The sequence below is a fragment of the Ictalurus furcatus genome, chromosome 14 (assembly GCF_023375685.1).
Source record: "Ictalurus furcatus strain D&B chromosome 14, Billie_1.0, whole genome shotgun sequence".
Lineage (NCBI taxonomy): Eukaryota > Metazoa > Chordata > Actinopteri > Siluriformes > Ictaluridae > Ictalurus > Ictalurus furcatus.
This window is the reverse complement of record NC_071268.1, coordinates 24,386,314-24,411,393: the sequence shown is the minus strand read 5'-3', so window position 1 is coordinate 24,411,393 and position 25,080 is coordinate 24,386,314. Positions and strand designations below refer to the sequence as shown.

Below are 25,080 nucleotides of genomic sequence, written 5' to 3'. Positions count from 1 at the left end.
TAATTCTACTCTAAACCCAGTGTACTGTATCTGGAATTGGATATCGCGATTGTCGTGATGTCTGTTGCTGAAACGAAATCTCATTAAATAATCATTGGGTTTGCGAAAACGTTTTTCAATCATTCATGTGCGACTGGGAGAAAGATCTAGTACTTGAACAGACTTCTAAAATATCCACAACGCACACCAGCTGTTGTAATTCAACCGAAGGCTCTAAAGGCCAGTGATATGTGCTGCTTTCGAAATGAGACACGGTAGCCAGAAGCTACAGAAGCTACACAGCTTTTGAAGATCATAGAGATAAATGTACAGCGCTAGCCAAACTAATGCTAACATTGATGAACTTTGTCAGAGCAGCCAGAGTTTCTCTGAGGACGACATGTGAAAACGTGTGGAGATGAGAGAGGGGGAAAGGATAGATGGGGACGCTTCTCCTTAAAAGGCCAGAGTAAGAAGCAGAGATGTTTAAACGTTAGCGTGAGACGAGAAGGGAGCAATTAAACAAGACTTGAAGTATAGAGGTCAGCTGTCATCAGGGGTGTCCTCTAATTCTCATTTCCTTCAGACTTCTTCATCCAATGACCAGCATATTTCCCTCTTTGTTTATTCCAGTCAGACTCTAGTTCCCTTCTTGTCAAGTTATGCTCCTTTTAAACCCTTCCTCCACCTTCCTCTTGTTTAACTTGGTGGCAAAGTGGGGTGGGCTAGTGTGGGTGGAAAACATATTACTTTCTGTTTCACTCTCCATCGCTAACATTACGTTCAGGGTTTTGTTTTTTTTCCCATTCTGTGATGGAAAAACTGCTCATCTTACTTAGTGTTCATTAGGGCTGCACGATTGTGCCCAAAATGATCATCGCGATTATTTTTGATCAATATTGAGATCACGATTATTTATCTCGATTATTCATTGATTTTTAGGGACAATATATTTTTATTGCGCTTTCACATTTAAGTAAACAGACCGCTGCTTTCACCTCCATGTTGTGCAACATTCCGGCTAATGTACAAATCTTTGCATCAAATTAGACTGATCCTTAAAGTGCATCATCTCGTAGAAGCAAAGTATAAATAAAATTGTACCCAAATTATAGGATAAGTAAGTAAAAATACAAATACCATCAATCAAATGAAAATATCAATATGCATCAAATCTAACAATATTCAACCAAATGAAAACAATTCAGGCGAATGCAGAAAAGGCAATAACCGTGTTTACAGGAGGAGAGATGCAGACAAATCACCCAATAGAAAGGTTCAGGGATGATGTCATTTTGTACCGGAACCCGGAAGTTAGCATCACACCGGTTCCCTCGACAAAACCCAATAGGATTTGCACATAGGCGTTTGGATTATCGCAAAAAAATAAGCTCTGTGATCAACAAACGTTTACAACACTAACACGTTCTGCCCATCAAGATCATTTTCACAAATGAGCACAACGTTTATGAAGTTTGAAACCTAAATACAGTCCTCAGAAATAAAAAGCTAACCGTACGCTATAAACGAACTACACCACGGTCGCTTGTCTTCAACATCACCATCACCGAGCTTCCCACAAACTTTTACAAACTTGATTTAAAACATTTTCCATAATACGGATTTACTCTGTGGATGAATCTTCATCGACATTTTTTTTGGGGGGGGGGGGGGGGGTATTGTGTACAGCACACCTGAACCAGTTTATCTGCAAAGACTTTTCCTGTTCGGCGTGATGACGTTTAACGTCCCTGACAACCTCTGTAGTGCCATTTAGCAACATGTTAGGGTCATGATTTCCCCTCGCGTAAGCGCCGGAGCACGCAGCGAAGCTCGCAGTGCGAGCGCTACAATGCTAACTCGTTTCCGGGTTTTAGCGTTACAAAATGACATCATCCCTGCGCCGCTCTATGGTGACTGTCTGTAGTTTAGGAAGCCCTTGATTTGATCTGCAGCGGAGTTTTCTATGAGCGGAGGACGAACTTTAATCGTCAATATCGCAGTCGATCATGTCTATGTAATCGTGGGTAGTCAAAATCGTAATCGGGATCGATATTCGATTAATTGTGCAGCCCTAGTGTTCACGGTCACATAGACAAGGCTTCTTTCGTTGAGAGGAATGAAGGAATGTTTCTTTTTGTTAATTTACAAAAAAATATTATGGTTTAAAACCAAAGAGAAGACAGTCTCTCAGTATTGTGTGACTATATTTTTGCACTAAAGATTACAGTAATATGAGCAATGTGTGTGTGTGCGTGTGTGTATAGACAAACTTTTTGGGCAAAATGTATTGCAAATTATGTAGCTTTTTCTTGTTTTTATAAAAGCTCCATTTAGAAACATTGAATATATTGTAGCACAAAGTGTCTCACCATGATTTATGTTGGCCAACTTACACAACTTACACTTATTGGCCAACTTTTCCAAAAAAAAAAAAAAAAAAAAGCCTTTGTGCTAAAATGGCTTAATTGTGGTTAAGTGCTCTATCTGGTACTGTTTCTTCAACGCTTGCCTTTAAACTCTCTTGCGCTTTCTCTTTCTGAGAAACCATCTGTTAAATCATTTTGGTGAGTTTCTCAGTCATCATTATTGTAGCATGAGGTATTTGGAACAAAAGGTTTTTCTCTCATTCCAGTTGGAAAAAGAAACCTGCCACTATTACCTGTTTCGTGTAGAATGGGACTTCATTAGTAAGCAATGTGGAGATGCTGTATAGGAGATTAGTTCCAAAATGTTCAATGCTGTAAAATTCTCTGACCATGAGCAGAGGCTTAGTCATCCCAGATGCTTTATACACTATTGTATAAATGGCCAAAAGTGACTATCACACCCACATGTTTCTCAATGGACATTAATATGGAGTTGGTCCCCCCCCTTGCTTCTATTAGAGCCTCCACTCTTCTAGGAAGACTTTCTGCTGAATTTTGGAGTGTGGGTGTGGGGATTTGTGTGCATTCCGCCACAAGAATATTAGCGAGATCAGGCTAATGTTGGGTGAGGAGACCTGGTATTCAAATTCATCCCAGATTCCACTCTAACCTTGGCAAAACCTAGGAAACCTTGTCTTCATGGCGCTCGCTTTATGTACAGGGGCGTTGGCATGCTGGAACAGGTTTGGGCCTCTTAGTTCCTCTGTAATACTACAGTATACAGATTTGATACAATTTTGTGACGAATGACAAGAACTACAAATGGGTGGGATGGTCAGGTGTCCACAAATCATGACATTACATTACATTACAGCATTTGGCAGACGCCCTTATCCAGAGCCACTTACATTTATCTCATTTATAGAACTGAGCAGTTGAGGGTTAAGGGCCTTGCTCAAGGTCCCAACAGTGGTAGCTTGGCAGTGCTGGGGCTTGAACTCACAACCACTTCGCCATATTAAATCATTGGTTATACTGTGTAACTCTGGAGAGGATGAATAAAGGTGCAAAGCATTGAGTTGTGCAAGACTAACAAGAGAGTTTACTGGAAGTACGTCATGCAAATACCTCCAATACAAAGGTTTGCTGTCTTCATGATCATTAATGTTTTGTTTTTGTTTTATTATGGATAAGCACATCATTATGTTTGGGCAATGGTCGCTCAGTGGTTAAAGGCTCTGGGTTACTGATCAGAAGGTCAGGAGTTCAAGCCCCAGCACTGCCATGGTACCACTGTTGGGCCCTTGAGCAAGGCCCTTAACCCTCAACTGCTCAGTTGTATAAATGAGATAAATATAAGTCGCTCTGGATAAGGGCATCTGCCATAAATGTAAAATGTGTGCTTTAGAGTATTGTTTTAATATTCTATAATTCATACTAACCTACTAACAACTGAAAGATGCTAAGGATTGAATGGCTACGTCCACGTCTTTGATGTCTTTTATTTCCACCGACACATTCTGGCATAGACCTCTGGCTATTTTGGACCGTTCTGAATGTAGGTTTGTGGTGTTGTTGCAGGCGCTGACATAAAGCAGGCATGCTCTGTGCTCAAAGCCTCTGTACTTAATCATGTAGAACACTAGTCTGTAGTTTATACTACCTTCATTCTCTTTGGGTCAGCTACATACCGTTCTAACACGTGACGGTGAACGAGCAACAGATTCGAATGTACACCACTTGAAACGTTGCTTTTTGATACTATTATTTAACTGTCATGACCGAGAAGGAAGGTTAGAGGAATTAATAAGAGGAGGAACTGGATTCTGAAACCCAAACAGTTGAAAGGAAGACTTCTCTTTAAAGTGCCCGTTAAATTAAAATGGCTGTTTAAAAGCTTTTTGTACCTGTCCCTAAGTCTTATGGACAATCCATCCATCCATCCATCCTTTACCACTTACTCCTTTTCAGGGTCACAGGGAGCCTGGAGCCTATCCCAGGGAGCATCGGGCACAAGGCAGGGTCTTATGGACAATTTTATATGATATCTTGGAAATACTATTTAAAAAAAAAACAACAATAAAAAAATTGATGAAATCATATTTGTGCAAATCTTCAGGTTCATACAATTAAACACGCTCTAGGACCATATAGAGTATGTCCCACCCCCAGGGGCGTGTCTTGGGCAGAAAACGTGGCTCTTCGCTTTTTTGCCATGCGTCTTCCAGCACACTGTTCCCACACGATTTCCTTAGATTGGGGGGGGGGGTAGTAGTGGTTGGAGTTTCGTTTTGAATCTGGTGGGTGGGATTTGTACAAGGTCTCAGCACAATTTTTGGAGATTGTGGAGGTTTCACCAACTTGGGGCTTTTTACACAGCTGGGTTATTTTGCTTCATTAGACTATGACAGAACTAGAATTTTAATGGCACAGAGGCTTCTCCGTCAGTGAGAGTAAGTAAAAGGCTCTCGTTAACTCTTTGCTGTTCTCCATATTTACCTAGGTCATTAAATATGTTTAAATTCACCGGATGTACGGTGTGTCTAGAACGCTGTTGGCTGCTTGTGTAAGTCGGTCAAGCTCTTCAACCTGACGTCACTCTGACGTCCTGCTTCAGAAGGAAATACGGCAACATCACGGCTTCTCGGGAAAGCGAATAATGTACAAATTGAGATGCTTCTCAACAGTTTATTCGTTCGTTTGTCTTTGACATTGTTTTATCCTCTGTACCCTTGTACCACATACATGAAGAATTTTTACTATTATTAATGCGGCAGTGGTGGCTTGACGGTTGAGGCTCTGGGTTACTGATCGGAAGGCTGGGGGTTCAAGCCCCAGCGCTGCCAAGCTGCCACTGTTGGGCCCTTGAGCAAGACCCTTAACCCTCTCTGCTCCAGGGGGCGCTGTATCGTAGCCGACCCTACACTCTGACCCCAACTACCTAACATGCTGGGGTATGCGAAGAAAAGAATTTCACTGTGCTGTAATGAATGTGATCAATATCATAATCATTATTTTGTTAGTCAAAAATAATAGCCATTTTATGGGAATTTAAAATTTTAATTTATGGACATGCCTATTACTTGTAACTGTAACAAAATGAAGAATTGTTTTACTTTTTTTTTTACTTTGCCACACACACACACACACACACACACACACACACACACACACACACATAAACTTCCACTGACATAATTTTGAATACAGTTAATTAATACTATGCCTCAATCTATCCTTAACCTTAACCTCTTTAATACAGTGTGTGTGTGTGTGTGTGTGTGCGCGCGCGTGTGTGATTAATTACTTTCAAGAATATAAGGCAATAATAAAAGGATTGGTAAATATGAGAACTATTCAAATTGAAAACTTCCTATAGCATCGAGGTTACCATAACGATGAAGAGAAATGCAAACATGGCAATATTACACACCAGTCAGTAGAGTAGCTTTCCATTTATTCGATGGATGACTTAATATCCACAAAGATTAAACCTGTGAAGGAGAGAAGAAGGAAGAGCGAACATATTTATCTAGACATATTTACTCATTTCAAGCTGAAAATTGTCATTCTATTGGCAGATCATTTTGCTTGATTTCATACGATGTGGATTTCATACGAGAACACTTAGGAGTACGAGTCTTTTGAGCGGTACCGTACGAGTATCATTCATAATTGTGTTTGTAGTATTTATACCTGTCTGTATCTCGTCCGCTATATCCGCTGTCTCTGTGTTTGTGAATACCTCCTCTGTTCCAGCCTGCCTTAAGCGTATCGAAACCTGCCTTGTTGCAAAACCTGCACAAAGACCATCAAACTCATATTCTTTTTACACTACAAGCCTAATCATCTCAGTAATAGTCAGCATAAAGTTTTTTTGTATTCATCATGAAATGGCACACACAATGCAGACTCACTTGCTGTGGTAGTGTGAGAGGAACTGCAGTGGGTCATATGGTGTGTCTGACAGAGTCTTGAGGATGGGAGTGTTGAGGATGAAGCCTGAGCCTTCCTGAAACAGAACAGAACTCACTGGCCTACTTCGCACACTCTGGCAAAGCCCAGCGTCTATAACACGGGTATTTTACTGCACCATGTCTCCACAGAGATCCGTTTAGACTGCACTGCTCTTTAACAGGGTCGTATCTGGCATCGCTACACTATAACTCAGCCACTGCTTACAATGCAATTACAGTAGATTGGATTCAAGTGGATGACAAATCACGCCCCACTGAAAAGAAACCAGCTTCTGATGATGACTTTCGGCAATCTCACTAATAGTAAAAAAATCATTAGTCTCTAACGCAACACTGCAGAGTTTAAGTTTAGCCAGAGCACTGTAAGCATTCTTGGATAATTTACAATAACTTAGTCCAAAAAACTGAAAGATCTCTTGTCTAATTTATTTAAAGAACTTTAAAACAACAAAGACCATTTTCTGATGAAAACGGAAAGGAAAAAAAAAGCCAAGGAAAATCAGTCAATAAATGAAACCATTAAATTAATCTCTATGTCTCTACTCCACAGAAATGTACAACATATTCCATGTGAGTCGAAGCATTTTCAGACAAGCTGGGCCTGAGAGTCACCCACGAGAGTCTCCGTCTTCCATCTCTGTCCGGTTAGCACTTAAAGCACTCGTTAAAATACAACAACAACACAGCATGTGCTCTTTAAATACATACAGCCCCCTCCAAAAGTATTGAAACGGCGAGGTCAGTTCGTTTGTTTGTGCTGTACACCAAAGACTTTTGGGGTTGAGTTCAAAAGATGAATATGTTCTCCTGTTCAGGAGGTGAAATGCTGCTCAATTGGGTTAAGGTCTGGGGATTTACTTGGCCAGTCTAAAATCTTTCACTGTTTCTTCCTGACAAAATCCTTTGTAAGGTTCCGCTCGATTCATTTGGATGCATTTCTCTGTAAATTAGCAGACAAAATGTTCCTGTAAACTTCTGAATTCATTCTTCTGTAACGATCTGATGAGTTCCATCATCAGTAAAGATTAGTGTGAATGTTCCAGAAGCAGCTGTGCAATCCCAAGCCATGACACTACCTCCACCATGCTTCACAGATGAGCGTGTATGTTTTGGATCATGAGCAGATCCTTTCTTTCTCCACACTTTGGTCTTTCCATCACTTTAGTACAGGTTAATCTTGGTTCCAGAACTTTTGTGGATCATTTCTTTGTGAATTCCAATCTGGCTTTCTGATTCTTACTGCTTATGAGTGGTTTGCATCTTGTGGAATGGACTCTATATTTCTGCTCTCAAGGTCTACCTTAAATGGTTTTAGATTGTTATACCATCACCCCTGCTTTTTTTTATGTCACTGAATGTTGTTTTTGGGGTTTTTTTCACAGCTTTCACAATGTCATGTCACGTTGTTGTTTTCCTTGACATTCGATGTCTGTTCCTCGGTATTCCAGTGGTTTCTTTCTTTTTCAGGACATTGCAAATTGTTGTATTGGCTATGCCCAATCTTTGTGCAATGCCTCTGATTGATTTTCCCTCTTTTCTCAGCTTTAAAATGGCTTGCTTTTCTCCCATAGACAGCTCTCTGATCTTCACGTTGGTTTATCCTTTTTAACAACAAACACAGTCTTCACAGGTGAAACTGAAGACTCAAACCAAGACTAGAAATCGGGTGGTCTGATACAAAACGTGCTGTGTTCTCCGTCATTCAACTCATCTACATATAAATACCAGGAAATAAATTCTAAACTCTCTTCACACATTCATCTCGAACCCAAATGTCTTCAGTCTACAGCAAAAACAAATGAATTGGCCTTTACAAATAAAAAGTGCTGTATTTCCTATACCGTTCACCTGGTCTGGATGTAAATACCCTTAAATTAAGGCGGAACGTCTGCACTTCTTTAATAACCCTGACTCTCAATGTCCAAATATTTATAGACCTGACTATACATCAACCATTAACTACTTGAAGAATTACTTTAGACTAAGGTTTTGGAATCTTGGGACCTCCCAAGTCCCACACTTGAATGTTATAGAGAATGTTAAACATGCAGTGCAGTGTACATCAATCTAGAATTTCTCTGCATGGAATAAAATCAAGAAATGTAGCAATAAGAAATGTTTGGAAGATGTGACTGAGGGTTACTAATTACTGACTGACAAAGCGCCTATATTTACTGTTATTCATGAAATAAACACTAATTGTCCATTCAAATGTGCAGATATATATTTGGTTTAAGTGTTTCCATTGCAGATGTGTTCATCATTATACTGTTAATATTAATCTTTAATATTTAAATAAAAAACAAAACAACACAACACGTGATTTGACCAGGGGTGCCCAAATTTCTGCATACAATGGTAACCAAAGAAAAGCTCATTTTCAAATAATAGAATGAAAACAATTCTCTACACTCATCATAATGCGAGAAAGAAATACGGCACGGTTTCAGAAACACCCTTATTGCCCAGGTTTATCTAAACCTTCACACTGTTCATCTTCTTACCAAGTGCATGATACAGTACAACAATACGTGTGCATGATAACAGAGTATGTATCATCTGGATCATCTTACCTCTAATGTCTAGAGGTAGTAATTCAAAGCGAATGGCCTTAGGGTATCATTTTGAAGATGTTTTTCCACTGCTTAATAGAATAATAAAAAATATAAAAAGCCCTTTGAAACGTCTGGAAGATTCTACATGCCTAGTCATCTTGACCTACAAACACTTGATATGATAATCTAGGCAGAGAGAGAGAGAGAGAGAGAGAGAGAGAGAGAGAGAGAGAGCGCAAGCAGGTTTAGTGACAGTGCCAGTCAAACCTTCCGTCCAATAGATCTCTCGGCAAACAGCAGGCTCTTCTGTCTGTGGCCGTGAGGACACGCCGGTACCGGAGAATCCTGAGGACAGAGAACAGCATTACGTTGCCAACTAACCTCGTTACCAACTCCTTTAATGGAGTAAATGAGGATGAGTGTAGGAGTGAAATTTGACTTAGTGGGAAAGCAATGAGATGGGATGAGTGTAGGTGAGTGCTGCTCTCACAGGGCATGTCCTGAGCAGTTCCTGAGCGTCTCTGGTGAATGCAGTCTCTCGAGGAGCATGAGCGACCAATTTGGGTAACACTTCATTGCCCTGATACATAAACACACATACACTTGGCACATGTACCTGTTATGTACTGTACGATAACACAGTGGTTCTCAAAAGTTTTCAGAGTGACGCCCCGTTTGTGTAGGGCGCATCCCTTTGTGGCCCGCAAATTTTCCTGCAATTTCGAATTTTTTCCACGCTAGGCTCTTCTGTATTCAATGTCGCAGCTAAGAGGCTATTGTAATGATCGGCCATGATGATGTCATGTGGGGTCAAGGGGCGTGGTCGCCGCCCTGCTCTCTCTCTCTCTGTGACCTCCACATCGAGTGCTGACACGCGGCCTCATGTTAAGGTACCATTTTTGGGATGTTTTACTCAGTTAATCCTCTTCTAATGACCGACCTGTAACTTTCCTGAGAAACCCGTGAGGATCTAGCCGGATCCTTACACTATGTCCTCTAGCTAAAACTTATTTGAAATAGTCTTCGTTTTTATCAGCATGTGGCTAACAGTACATTCTAAGTGTGTCTTAAGTGTGCTGTGTGTAATTGATTTCCTTTATTAGTATTTCATTTTTATGTATATTCGTAGTTCAAAGGATGACAATCCTGACCTACAGGTCAAATTAATTTAAAATAATAATAATAATAATGTTCTACAATTTCTATGCAGCCCCCAGTTTGAGAACCACTGCTATAACAGGCTATCACAATTATTATATAGTATTTCATGTGTAAGCAACGAATGACGGATACTGTACAGAGAGAAGCCGATTCAATAAAGAGAGAGAGAGAAAGAGACACCTGAAGGACAGATGTAGGGCGGAAGTCCATCCTCGTCACGCTGTTTTGCGTCTGACGAGCTTCTCCCTGACGATCAGAAACGGGTAAGCGAGGTAACATGACCGAGCATAGCAGGAATTCAACTGCAAAATACAATGCACTTTAAACATAACTGAACGGTGAAGTTTTTGTACTGCAGGCATTTGATATAACGGTGGCTATGAAGTTAACATGCAGGTTTAAGAGTATTCAGGGATGAGCCAGATAGGATTCAGACCTCAGGAGACCTTACACAACTTGAATAGTTAACTGTTAAGCATCATACCCAGAGTAGAGTAATGATGGATCGAGGAAATCTGCTAAGAATTCATTTATTGCAAAACATTCACAACCATGTGTGAAACCTTATAGCTATGTTTAGTATAAACGTCATGTCTTTTCATTTGTCTATTTCTCCCTCCAATTATCTGTAAAGGAGTATAGTGATACTTAAAAGGACCGTTATTGTGTCATATAAAATCCAATATGCTGGAGTACAGAGCATGAAGAACGCTTGTTGAACTGAGCGGGTGTACTGCCAGAGCTACACTTGAGTGTCGTTTCTAATACGCCTCCTATAATGAAAAGCAGTAAGAATGAAAATATACTGAATTGTAAGCCATGGGGGTGTCTTGGGGTAGAAGTATATTGTACTGCAGGTTGGTTCCCTCAGTGAATCCGCTCTCTTCTTTAGCTCCCACCATCTGATGCTTACGGTACACTGTGGCACAAACACAAAAACTTAACACTCATTAATAGTTAATTTATTCATTCATTCATTCATCTTCAGTAACCGCTTTATCCTGGTCAAGGCTGCAATGGATCCTGGAAGCTATTCCAGGAGCGCTGGGCATGAGATCTCACAGCACCATGCAATACACATCATTCACACTAGGGGCGATTTAGAGTCACCGATCCACTTACCAGCATGCGAACATGCAAAACTCTACATACATCGAAATAACCTGATCTCAGGTCAGATCAAACTGAGAATCCTGTGTCCTCATATTTCTGCTTAATAGTTGAACTTAAGGCTTGATTTTTACCTGAGAGTGTGGGCCTCTGAGGACTATAACTGCGCTTATACTCCGTCTGGCATGATACTAATTTCTGTAGAAGAGATAAAGAAAGAGAATTGTCGACAACATGAATAGGAATCATGTTACCAGAGCTTAAAGCGGTCATGTATAGAGCGGAGATATGATTCTCACAGGTCTGGGCTGTGTGTGAAGTTGCAGGTATCCACTTTCTCTGCTCTTGTCTCTCGTGCTAGGCAGCGCCTCAGCTCCATTGGGTACAGTCAGTGGTTGGTAATGGCGTTTAGTCTGGGACTGAAAACTGTCCAATAGTGAAACACTAGAGAGAGAGAGAGAGAGAGAGAGAGAGAGATACAAGTAAAGGTGGTAGAACCAGACACACAGGGTTATCAGATACACAGTATTGTTTGCTGACCCGAGGTTGGGGTTGTGAAGCAGCTCGCGGCTGGGACTGTAGTAACCAGCAGGTTTCAGATTGGCAGAGTAGCCTGTCCCATAGTGATGACCTAAGCATGAACTGAATCCTTCTTTACCTGAAAGAGGAAAAGATGAATAAAAACAAGGTGTCCCCCGATGTATTAGCGAACTCAAACGTTTCACGTGTATCAGCAATGTATAAGCAGAAGACAACATGTAGGCACAAAACAAACTCTTTTTTTAATTTTCTTCTCCATACTTATAACCATCCACTAATTCTAAACAAAAAAAAAATACTGAATTATCATGTGCACGTACTGCATATGAACGAAAGTAACAGAAATCTGAATAACAGTGTCAGATAGTCATGCTTCCACTACCCTGAACATGCTTGAAACCAAACAAGATGGAAATGTAAGCCATGGAGCCCGAGAGAGCAAACTGTGAGGTGTATGTATACGGTCTGGCGTCTTCTCATCTCTCACCGTAGTCCTGTTGGTAGTTGGTGCAGTGCAAGTTGAGAGAGGAGTTACGTATCCATCTGTCTGCTTTGCCTTTTAGAGAAGGCGTGGCTGTGTCCATTGGTCCATCCATCTATAAGGAAAAACAATACAATACATCTGGACGCATAACAAAGCACACTTGTAACCAGGGGTTACACACTCCGCCTCCATTTTAATAGAGAAACCTGTGTGATGTGTATGCTGAGATGCTTTTCTGCTCACCGCGGTTGTAAAGAGTGATTATATGAGTTACTATATCCTTCCTGGCAGCTTGAACCATTCTGGCCATTTATCTCTGAACTTTCTCATCAACAAGGCGTTTCCACGCACAGAACTGTCGCTCACTCGATGTTTTTTGCTTTTCGCACCATTCTGTGTAAACTCTAGAGACTGTTGTTGTGGGAAAATCCCAGTAGTTCAGCAGTTCCTGAAATACTCAACCCAGCCCATCTGGTCCCAACATCCACGCCACGTCTAAAGTCACACAGATCGCACTTTTTCCTTATTCTGATGTTTGATATGAACATTAACTGAAGCTCTTGACCTGAATCTGCATGATTTTATGCTGTGACCTCATTCTACACATTGAAGTTAGCGCTATAGCTATCTGTGAGGTATCTGTGTGCGTTTGAATATGGAAAATCCCCCAGACTGCAGTGTGGAACTTCAGGATGAGCGCCCCTGGCCCTACCTCGGTAAAATGTTTCAGCATCCTGGAGTAAGCAAAAATATTTGTATAAAATGAGGCATCTCTTTTGAGTCCCTAGAAGGCATGATCTATTTGAAGCAGCATGTTGAGGTAAGTTTAGCTAATGTGCTAGGATTAACGGCTGTAATTGATTTTTTTTTTTTAATCATGTTTTGTTTGCTCATGCCAGGTTAAACTAGCATTGATTCCAGTAGGGGCGCACGGTGGCTTAGTGGTTAGCACGTTCGCCTCACGCCTCCAGCGTCGGCGTTCGATTCCCGGCTCGATTCCCACCGTGGCTCTGTGTGTGCAGAGTTTGCATGTTCTCCTCCGGGTACTCCGGCTTCCTCCCCCATGACATGACAAGACATGCAGACAGACATGGTAGGCTGATTGGCATGTCTAAAGTGTCCGTAGTGTATGAATGGGTGTGTGAGTGTGTATGTGATTGTGCCCTGCGATGGATTGGCACCCTGTCCAGGGTGTACCCCGGCTTGTGTCCCATGCTCCCTGGGATAGGCTCCAGGTTCCCCCGTGACCCTGAAAAGGATAAAGTGGTATAGAAGATGGATGGATGATTCCAGTAGAAAACATAATAGGCTCTGCAACAAGTCAAATTATAGTTAATGGTAAATTACAATTACACTTAGTTATTGCAAACTTACAGAGATTAAATGATCCATCCATCCATTTTCTATAACGCTTATCCTACAGGGTCACGGGGAACCTGGAGCCTATCCCAGGGAGCATGGGGCACAAGGCGGGGTACACCCTTGATGAGGTGCCAATCCATCGCATGTCACAATCACATACACATTCACACACATGTTCATACACTATGGACACTTTGGACACGCCAATCAGCCTACCATGCATGTGTTTGGACTGGGGAGGAAACCGGAGTACCCGGAGGAAACCCCCGCAGCACGGGGAGAACATGCGAACTCCACACACACACACACACACACACACACAGGGCGGAGACAGGAATCGAACCCTCAACCCTGGAAGTGTGAGGCGAATGTGCTGAGTTCCTGTTCACATGTAAGTTAATCAGTTAAATACATTTAGATTACTTTTTGTTATTTGAGTTCATTTAAAAGTAGAGTAGCAACTTGAGCACATTTTTGTCTGGATACTTTTAACCGAGTAAGATTTTGACACAGTGTCTGTGTTTTCAGGTGAGTATCATTTCTCAGTACTTTGTCCAGCCCTGGTTTGTTAACCACTCAGCACTCATATTCAGAAAAACACTGTAAACAAGCAAATTATTATTATTATTAATCTTTCGTTTATTTAATGAGTGACTGCTATTTAAGGCCTAGCATACCTGTAACAAGCGTATAACTGTTTGTTTACGTCTGTAATGTTTTGATCATTTGTAGAATATGATTTTAAGCCTTCATTACATTACAGAAAAAATTTACCTGCCGGAGTGTGAACCTGTGCGCGCCGCGGGAGAGCACCTATACCTGCACGCTGTTACCATGGAAACCAGTACTCTACTAAGGTCATGTGACTTTAGGTAGCTTATTAAAGTACCAGTACTGTATTAAAAGTCAGGACAAGTCAGGGGACAAAGAAAGCCCTTAAATATCAACTGGTTTATTTATTTGTTTAGGCTATTTGTTTGTTTGTTTGTTCGTTCGTTTGTTATAAACTGCACAATAAATAGTTGCACTGAAATATGATTGTAATATTAGCTAGGCTTCTATACAAAAAATTAAGACATAAAAAAGTTATCCAAGCCAAGTGAAATTTCTAGATATTTCTAGAATTCCACTCTGGATTGAATCAAGTGAATCAAAGCTTTGATTCATTCTTTTCCTTACTCACTGATTCTTTTAGCCGTATAGGTTGACCTCAGATTGCTATAAGTAGTTTACATGATATAGAGTAGGAGGACACAGCCTAACATGTCGGGCATGTCAGTTAAAAATGTTGTTTAAATCGTTTGAAGGGGATTTAATTAGAGAGAGAGAGAGAGAGAGAGAGAAAAAAAAACTTGTCAGCTTTAGAACCTTTTTTGTGTGTTTTTTGTAATTGTGTTAGTTTTGCTGTCACGGTGTCGTTTACATTTCCTACCACAAGATGGCGGTGTTGTTCCGTCAGAAGACTCAGCTCACACTGCTGCTTGTCCTATATTCATCCTCTTTCTCCAGTTTATGGTTATGAAACTGCAGTTTTAGAGGACCAAATGCAATTACACAGTTGTCTATTTCTATGGATGTTTAAGTTATGCATCTTTAACCACTGCTGGAAAAAAAATACAACAGAAACCCTCATAGAATTTGTAATGGTTTGAATGGGAATTTTATTGGTTTTAATGGAAACTCTAATGGTCCCTCTGGGTCTCTACTGGTAATTTGTTGACTTCTATTGGTGGCATGTTATGTCTAGTCGATACCATTAAGAACCAATAATGGTAATGGGTTTAATGGTTAGCTGATGGTTTGTAATGGTATTTGTAGTGGAAACCATTAGAATTTCTGTGATGGTGTTTCTATTATGGGGGGGGGGGGGTTCAGCAGGACGGTTATGCAAAAGACAGCTCACAAATCAATTCCATATGTGATAACTGATTCTGTTTGCCTCTCGGCATGAAGACTGGACATGTGTCAATACCGTCACAATGCTTAAAAATAATACCACATTTCCAAAAGCACGAGCACCGTGACGAGTCGAGCAGTAACACAGGTGGAAGGAGAGAAGTATGGAGGAAAGGAAATGCTTATCGTCATGGCTGTGTGTGAGCTGACCCACAAGTCTGTCTTGATGACTGACTGCAAACAGCATCAGCAGAACAAATTCACCAAATCCTAGTAAACAGCTTTCCACCTTAAAACACAACTTTCCACCTTAAAACTCAACAAAGCAATAAAGCACTTAAGGAGGTTTTCACGTCAGGAACTTAAAGCATGGAATGTTCCTGACTAGCCGACCACAAAACCTGAATCCTACTGGTGATTTCATAAAGCCTATGAAACAAGTAGGAACTGAAAATGCCTGCATTACTGAGAATCATGGAAATATACCCAGTTTCCAGTTATGTTTATGGGTCAGAGACTTAAGACGGTCATCAGCTGCACAGGATTAGCTTCTAAGCACTAAACATGACAATTTTATTTAAGATTTCCATTTCTTTTGCTCCCCCTAGAATGTGTAAAACAGCCATGATTACTCGATGGATCAACATATCTATGTAAACACCTGATTTTTTTTTTTTTTTTTTAAACCTTAGTCTTTGTTTTAGTTGAAATCCAAACTGAGAACAGGCATAAAAGAAGCTGTGTCGTTGTGCAGTTGCCTGCAGCCTGATATATCACTTCAATATTGTGGGAATTGTTTATGACACACCTATGGTTGATTTCTTTCTTTGGCCATGTGGTTGGAAAACAAAAAAAAAAGAAAGAAACATCCAGAGTATCATTACAGTGGCCCATGCTGTGTCATTTTGCCATCAACTCACATTAATCCACTCTCACCTTCACTGTCAGTGGCTCTTCTTGAGCGAGCAGAACTCCTCCTGCCTCCTGCAGAGTGACCTGTCACTGTCCCACCTCTCGCCACGCTCCAAAATATTGAACGGTGCATATTGGCTTGGCTTGGCTTGGCTGCCCTTGTGGACCACGCCATTAGTGAGAGTGCTCAAGCAGCGCAGTGATGTGACTGTTGCACAACATCGTAAGAACACACACGAATGCACACGCACGATTTACTTTTAGGAGAGCTTAGCTTGCTACTACTTACAGTTTACATTCACACACTTAAAAAATACAAACAAGAAAGATAGAAAGAACGGCGCCTGAAAAGATTCTTGGTTACTTGAAGAACGCTTTTTTCATTTCCTGAAGAAGCTTTCAGTCCGATTTTTGTTGCCACAATAAACTAAATGGTCTGCACTTATTTAGCGCTTTTTTAACCTTAGTGGTTCTACAAAGAATTCGCACTGGTTCTCAGTTACCCATTCACACACCAATGGTAGCAGAGCTGCCATGCAAGGCGCTAACTTGCCATTGGGACCAGCTTGGGGTTCAGTGTCTTGCCCAAGGACACTTCAGTACGTGCCGTCACATGGGCCGGGAATCGAACCACCAACCCTCCGATTAGTGGACACGCCGCTCTACCACCTGATCCACAGCCGCCCAACTAAACTAAATCATTGTCCACGCCCAGATCCTTTCACACAACGGTAACACCTGCGGCGACGTCAATAAAACGTTCCTCAGAAAATGGACGTCCAGAATGGTTCTTCTGTGGCATCACTCCTGTGAAGAGCGTAAAAGCTGGGGAAGTCCTCTCCATTGAACCCACCTCCAATTCAACCCTTGCTTAAAAGCCTTGGGTATCTATCGATGTGCCTTATCTGTATGCTGGCTCATACTGTATCCGTGATTATGTATGATCGATGTTGGGGTACAATAAACCTGTTGGTAGATCTCCTCAACCCCCATCATCTTCCAAATCATCTACTGCATGCCTAGTGTTCCCTCGTTCCAAAAGCTTGTGGTTTTCTCGACCCAAAGAGCAATGATTTTCTGTCTGCATCCAATATAAATAAGATCTACTTGACCAGATAATTGTCTGTTGGCGGCCAAGAGTTTTTCATTGACAATGTTTAAACAAACTCGACAAACAGGCGTGAACGACGTGTGCGTTGCAGCAAGTGATCAGTTATAGTTTCAAGACTAAATTAACTTTCCCCTCATGAAGAATTGGGAGTCAGCCATGTAATATCTTGGCCAGGTTGTCCGTTTGAGTAAGTAGTGCAGACTCCACGATTGAAGTCCCTACAGTGGGATCCTGTATAGCATTAACTTAAAAATAAATAAATAAACCACGTTTGTCATTTCTGTGCCTTCCATGACTAAAAACACTAATAGATATTTCTCTGACAATTTTCTGACAGAATTGTTTTGATAGATAGGTGATAATTGTGCATGATAGTTTAATTATACATCCATTTAACAGAACGTGTCATCACGTTGGCCTTGTTTATTTCCTAACCTGAACAGGAAATGGTGTATTGAGAGCTGGCTGACATTAACTGAAGGTGACAGCGGTTTCTAAGCATGCTCGCTGTAGTGTAGCTGTCCCTTCTTCAGCTGCGTCGTTTTCCCGCAGGACTTCACTAAGGACTACTCACCCCACCAGCTAGCACAGTCGGTCCAGACGCCACGAAAGCATACTGACTGCCTAAAAATGCTTTGACAAGGAAACTCTGCCTCACACAGCCCTGTCTGTCTCTTGGGAAAAGAAAGTTAAGGTTTCAGGAACTATAATTCCTAGGAGAAGCATGTTTATTCAGAGAGCAAGCCGTGGAGAGTTTCAACATGCTGGTGGAAAGCAGGAGGGCAGAGTGGAGGTCTGCAGGGCTTTAAATAACCAACAACCTAAATAATTCAAATAACTTCAAGAACTCGAGTTCTCTTATACTTCTGGGCTCAAAGCAAACTTTTTTTGGGGGTATAGCAGTGTGTGTGAGTAAGAGAGAGCTGAGCTTCAGTTTGGGTGCACTTCTGTCATAGTAAATCAATCATCCAGTGTCTGAGTTTTTTTGCCCACAGCCAGTTAGATCCAATAAAACCATTCAATCACATCTGTCTCCTGAGCTCTACTAGTCTGTCTTTCTCCTTTACTTCTGTCCTATATGCTTTTCTTACACTCTTCATGTCCATATTTCCTCCATAACCCCCCACCCCAACCCCGCCGTGGATTAACATTAGTTTAATATTATATTTGTTTTTTTGTTTTCTTCTATGTCAACTTCTCTGTTACAGACCGAAACCTTTCTGATATACAGTATACAGCATATATAGAAATTTTGTAATCTCGGACCTCGGAAAACACAAAGAAAACACCCTCTCGACTAGGAATTCCTACTCGTGAACTCGGGACGGTGTCCACAAGCCCAAGTTCAGCAAGTGCCATCAAATCAACATGGCTGCTCACAGCGTCAGCAGTAAATAAAGTAGCACGTCTTACCTTCAAATGGGTTATACTGTATATACACAAGTGTTAGCTTTAGATCAAGGAACATACAGACATATTCGCTCGTTAAATATGTAACACTATACACTATATAAGACTATACAGTTCGCTGTTTCGAGGAGGAAAATAAACCTCACTCATCACACTTAGCTGGCTAGCTTGATGGTAACAATAGACGAACGTGGAAGGATCCAACTTTGGAGCACAAACGCATGGAGGTCGAAAATGACGTAATTCAAGTTCTGCCTTCCAAGGTAAGTCGAATGCAGAATTATTCTTTTGGTTCAGACCAAAAGGTTCTTAAAATGCCAAAGACATTGGAAAACATTTGCACTTACAGCATTTAGCAGCTGTTCCTTATCCAGAGCAACTAACAGAAGTGCTTTATAGTCTATCCATCCATCTATTTTCCATACTACTTATCCTACACAGGGTCGCGGGGAGCCTGGAGACTATCCCAGAGGACTCGGGGAACAAGGCAGGGAACACCTTGGATGGGGTGCCAACCCATCACACACACATTCCCACACTACTGACAATTTGGAAATGCCAATCAACCTTTGGACTGGGGAAGAAACCAGAGTACCCAGAGGAAACCCCCAAAGCATGGGGAAAACATGCCAACTCAACGCCCACAAGGCAGGACATGCTAATCACCAATTCACCCACCGTGCCCCCTACTTTATAGTATCCATCAAGAATCTATGCTCATGGTAGTGTAAATAGGTCAGGGTCTGTACTAGCATAGTATCAAGAGAAAACCTTATGAAAGAGGAGTTAGTTCAACAACAAAAAAATGATTTTTGTTATGAAAATAGTGCTCGTTTACTGTAAGTGCTTAGCGGAGAAGTAGGTCTTCACTTTTTTTAAGATGTCAGTGATATTCTCTTCCTGTAGTCTTGCAGGAAGAGCTTATTTCCTGCTAATCTTCCAAACAGCTTGTTTTGTAGAGGTGGCCTGTACAGTTTATTTTAAAACTTTAAGTGTAATTAATCGTTTAATTGTGACCTTGAGGGTCTTCTTTGCCTGGAGCAGAGTGCTCATGTGCCCTGTTTCTGGCAAACGTACTAGAACTATTCCAGACCTTAGATTTTTTTTTTTTTCATATCATGACCCTGATTGTATCTATTTTTATATCCATTACCATTTTTGCTGGTCAACAATGTGTCTTTTATTTATTTATGTATTTTTTATTTTGATTTTTTTGCTTTTTCTTTCTCATGGTCATGAACGACGAACATATTTAACATTCGTGCGTCCTTAAATTCTTTTCAAAGAGTGTTAATACGTCTGAAACCGACCGTATCCTGGATTATCTTTCTATTCCTCGCTCAAATCAAACCCGCTTTCCTTCTCGGCAAATCCTCTGCGATTCTCACATTTCTTCTCATCTTGCAGTTTTTCCTTCTCCCCTCGTCGTACGGTCCCGTCTTTCCCATCTGTCCTGGAGGCCTGCTGCCAGAGTCTGCGTGTCTGTGCAAGTGTTTCGCAATTATAGAGTGTTCTCTTGCAATTTCTCTGGACTGTCATGTTATGATGTCAAAACAGAGAACATTTGCTTCTTTATCCCTCTGTGCTGCAGTGAAAGAGAGAAGATGTGGGTTGCAGGCTCCACGGTTCCGGCTGATGAAATAAAGGGGCGGAGGTTTCATGGCACCGGTCCTGCACTTAATAGCTCTAAAGAGTGAGTTTAAGTAATTAGGAAGAACCGAATGAAAGAGTGCGAGGGAAAGATGGAGTATGTACTTGAGAATACAGCGACAGAAGGGGGGAAAGTAAAGGTGTGTACAATGTGAGTCTATTAATAGAGTAATGTGATGTAAGCTGGGGCTCCCGTCGCGCTGGGTGGATTTGGCCGTCTGCTACAGCGCAGGAAAGGACAACAGCACAGTCCTTGTCTACAGGAACCTGGCTCAGTGTGCTTCTGAGTGTGTGTGTGTGTGTGTGTGTGGGTATTATAGTGTGACTCGCTCTCTTCACTGACATTGTTTTCCTGCATGGCTCTTTTAACATTGATTTCCATTGTCCAGTTTTCCTTTTGTCTCGAAGCAGCGGTTATGACCACTCTCAGCCAGACAGGTAGAGCACCTGCTGTTTTGTGATTTGCTATTTGAACACACACACACACACACACACACACTTTGTAGCTAACAAATCCAAACTATTTGCTACACTGTAACAAATGAATGTGCCATGCTGAAATTAACACCATGCTCACTCTTAATACTGACCGAGCATGACCAATTGGTTCAAATGTATTACTTGGCAGAGTGTATTGTATTATCGGTACACTGGTTTGCAAATGGTTGCAAAACTCCCTCTGAAATTGTTATGTGCAGCAAATCTTCTAATCATTAAATCATTTGGTGCATGATTAATTCAGCCCATCAACACTGAAGATTTAATCCTGTATATACACTCACCATTCACTTTATTAGGAACACTCATACACCTGCTTGTTATCCAATCAGACCCTCCACTCACAGGATGTATGTTTGTTTGTTTGTCGCTATGTGTGAAAATCCCAAGTCACAGAAATCACACCGTCTCTTCATTCTGACGATTGACGTGAACATTACCTGGAGCTCTTGACCAGTATCGTCGTGATTTTATGCATTGTGCTGCTGCTACATGATTGAGCAGGTGTACAGGTGTTCCTAATAAAGTGGATGGTGAGCGTAGATATGCCATGATTGTATCGGCAGACGAATAAGTGCAAAAGGACACGTCATACTCGCAGGTGTTTGTACAAATGATTGTTTATTTTGATTTGATTTATCATAGAACATAGTAAGAGCTCAGCTCCATAGCTCCACCCACCCCACACACACAGAGGGGTGGGGCTGGGGGCAGACAGGAAAACATATCAACCAATTAAATCACAGTCCGCTCGGCCAAAAAAACAGGAGAGGCAGAAAAAAAGAAAGGAAACGCTTCACCTTAGTACTTCTGGGTGGAGCTTGCAGACACCTCATTCTCTAACCCCACTCCTGAACACACACACACACACACACACACACACACACACTAAACATGTAGATTTATTCAGTGTTATGAAAGCTGACCGAGCAGTTAATCTGAGTTGTAAGGCATGATTGAGCTTTTTTTTTTTTTTTTTTTTTTTTTTACTTCTATGACGTTTCCCCCCTCACTCTGTAAGACAGCCTTTCAATCGTTTTCATGGAATGTTTGAAGATATAAGATGCTCGAATGAGTACGGAGTGGTGTAAGAGTACTGAGGCGTCCAGACGGCATCTTCAACCCAGAACTAAACTGACATTCTGTGAAGAAATGCGCACACACACACACACACACACACACACACACACACACACACACACACACACACACACATACAAGCTCCCTTAGAGAGACAGCTCTACAGTACATCTGCACATATCTAAACATAGCCAGACACTGGGATGTGGGAGGACTGTTCAGATCAGAGAAAGGAAAGCTGGCAAGGCATTAAAACGTCATACGCATGTAATGCTGACGTAAAGCCAAGAGCCAACAATTTCCTACCTCTGATTGACGGTGGTTTTTTGTTTTTTCCCCCCCAGTTATTTGACCCTGTCAACGTTTGTGTTATGCCTGGTCAATGTATTACTATTATTATTTTTTTAATGAATATTCATGGGTCTTAATCAAATGCGTTCATTTGAATAAAGAGGAAGACAGAAGAAGAAGAAGAAAGGGAAACACCGACCATGTGGTAGAAAAGCACTTTCTCCACATCTAAACACCTAACACACAATTCAATAAGGACACAAAGCTTCTATAGCACTAGCACAGACTAACTGTCGGACGAACGTGACGCACAAACGCAAACAAACTCCCACAATTCCTTTCTGCGTTCCCATGCACTCTCCTGGGCGCCTGAACCTCGCTGTGTTCATCAACAAACAAACGACAAACAAATAAACAACCCATACAAAGTATTAACAGGAAACAACACAGACTTTTAAAGATGCCACATGGTAATTCGGAAAAATAATGACAATCAAACGAAACAAAACATAAAAGAAAGAAAGAAAGAAAGAAAGAAACCGTGGCACTGCAAGAATCTACAGAAAGCATGATCTTGGTAAATTCCTTTAGAAGGCTTCTACACGGCGGACTGAAATATATATATATATATATATATATATATATATATATATATATATATATATATATATATATATATATATATATATACTCGTGGGCCTGGACAGGCAGCTAAAATCTATACAGTACTCATTTTTCATATATTTATACTTTTTTACACTATACAAAGTTGGCAAAAAAAAGAAAAGAAAAGAAACCCATGAAGATTGTACACATATGAGTGCTGACACATAGAGGAGCAATCTTCATTGAAAGTAGCGTTGGTTTGGGACAAACTCAGAGAGCGCACAAGAGAAGGAGAGATGATCAACCATTTGCTTACCCAGAACACCCGAATGATAGTAATAATATTCATCGTATTATCATCAAATCACTGCAACCAGACTACATTCTGTCATCGCCGCCACTATTGTCTCCTCGTTTCCAGACTGTAATCATTTGAAAAACAGCCCCCGGTCTCCTTATTAAAAAATGAAACTTTACTTCATATCCTTAAATGTGTATTGAAATTGATCCATGAAAGTCGGCTTTCGTCGAGACATTCCTTATAGAACGTGGATCTGGGGCAGTGGCGGTTAAGGCTCTGGGTCACTGATCGGAAGGTCGGGGGTTCAAGCACCAGCACTGCCAAGCTGCCACTGTTGGGCTCTTGAGCAAGGCCCTTAACCATCTCTGCTCCAGGGGGCGCTGTATCATAGCCGACCCTGCGCTCTGTCTCCAGCTTCCTAACATGCTCATTACATGTACTGTAATGTATATGTGACCAATAAAGACTCATTATCATTATTAACATCTTTGAAACAATAAGAAGAAGAGTTTGTTTGGAGCTGAAGGCTGCAATTTGCGTTTGGGATTGTTAGTGATTGGTAATGCTCTGAAAGTGACTCTGGAGCAATGATGTAGAGGAGTACAGACGTATAGACGTGTGCCACTGGCTTGCTGACATTTATAACCACCATGCTGAGCTACATCATATGGAAAACAAGAATGGGTGTCATTTACACACCGAATTGTCTGTCTGTGCGTGCATACATGTGTGTGTGTGTGGGGGCGTTCATCTGTGTCAGGAAAACCCCTTACACATTATTTCCGAACATCTGCCGGCGCAGTTATAAAGATGTGACTGTAATACTCGCAATCATGTCATTAACGCTGTTCCGCTTATATACAGGAATTATGGGTAATTTATGGTGTTTAATTTCATTTGATTAAATTTAATGTGCTCGGTCACAGATTGTGCCTCTCCTTCTCTTGCATCTCTACTCAGTCGTTCCCCCTCAACCGTTCCTCCAACGAAAATACACTGGACATCAAATGCCCTTGTTCAAGAAGGGCGTTAATCATCATCATCATCATCATCATCATCATCAGTATTTTCTAAACCACCAATAATATTTCATCATCATTATTACAAGTGGCAATTAAAACATCTTTACAACCACAGAGTTTCTCATTTGTCGATTATTTACAGGAAGAAAAAGAAAACATTAAAAACATAATATAATCGGGGCTTTTATTACGCCCCCTTTTCCAGTTACTTTATAAAGAAACAAACTCAACATTAGAACACCTAGTCTATCACACGTACACGGTTATACACAGACCAACAATCAAACGGAAACAGTTTTTTTTTTTTTTTTTTTTTTTTAAAAGACCAGCTATTATTACTTATTGTAGTCGTTTATGTTCATTTAGAATAATGTGCACAAGAACCCTGACTGGGAGTGGCCAAGCCGGCACAAGGACCAGCGCTTTAAACAATGAAAAGGAGAGCAGATGGAGGCTGGGACCAGAACAGCACACATCGAGACAGACAGAGTGAAAGGAAGAGAGAGAGAGAGAGAGAGAGAGAGAGAGAGAGAGAGAGAGAGAGAGAGAGAGATGAAGACTGATAAGTTCCTCTGTACACTCTTCACCTGACGGAGCAAGCTTCCTGGCTGACTGAGCCCTCCCACTAATACATTGCAGTCTATTAGTCCGTCTCACAAGCGACACTGATGCTAGTCACTCTGTGTTTGTGTGTGTAAGAAAGAGAGTGGGAGAGGGAGAGAGAGAGTTTAGGGACACATGGCCCTTAGGGGCAAGATCACAGCAA

General features: G+C 41.2%; 1 protein-coding gene across 1 annotated transcript; it reads right to left on the bottom strand.

Moving 5' to 3' along the window:
* Positions 1–5,867: 5,867 nt before the first annotated feature.
* Positions 5,868–12,636, bottom strand: ppp1r32 (protein phosphatase 1, regulatory subunit 32). Its single transcript, XM_053640917.1, has 6 exons — positions 11,428–12,636; positions 10,821–10,980; positions 9,371–9,460; positions 9,148–9,225; positions 6,266–6,399; positions 5,868–6,146 (listed from the first exon to the last, which is right to left on the bottom strand). The coding sequence occupies exons 1-6, from the start codon at positions 11,907–11,909 to the stop codon at positions 6,014–6,016; spliced, it is 1,077 nt and encodes a 358-aa protein (XP_053496892.1). The 5' UTR covers positions 11,910–12,636; the 3' UTR covers positions 5,868–6,013.
* Positions 12,637–25,080: the final 12,444 nt, after the last annotated feature.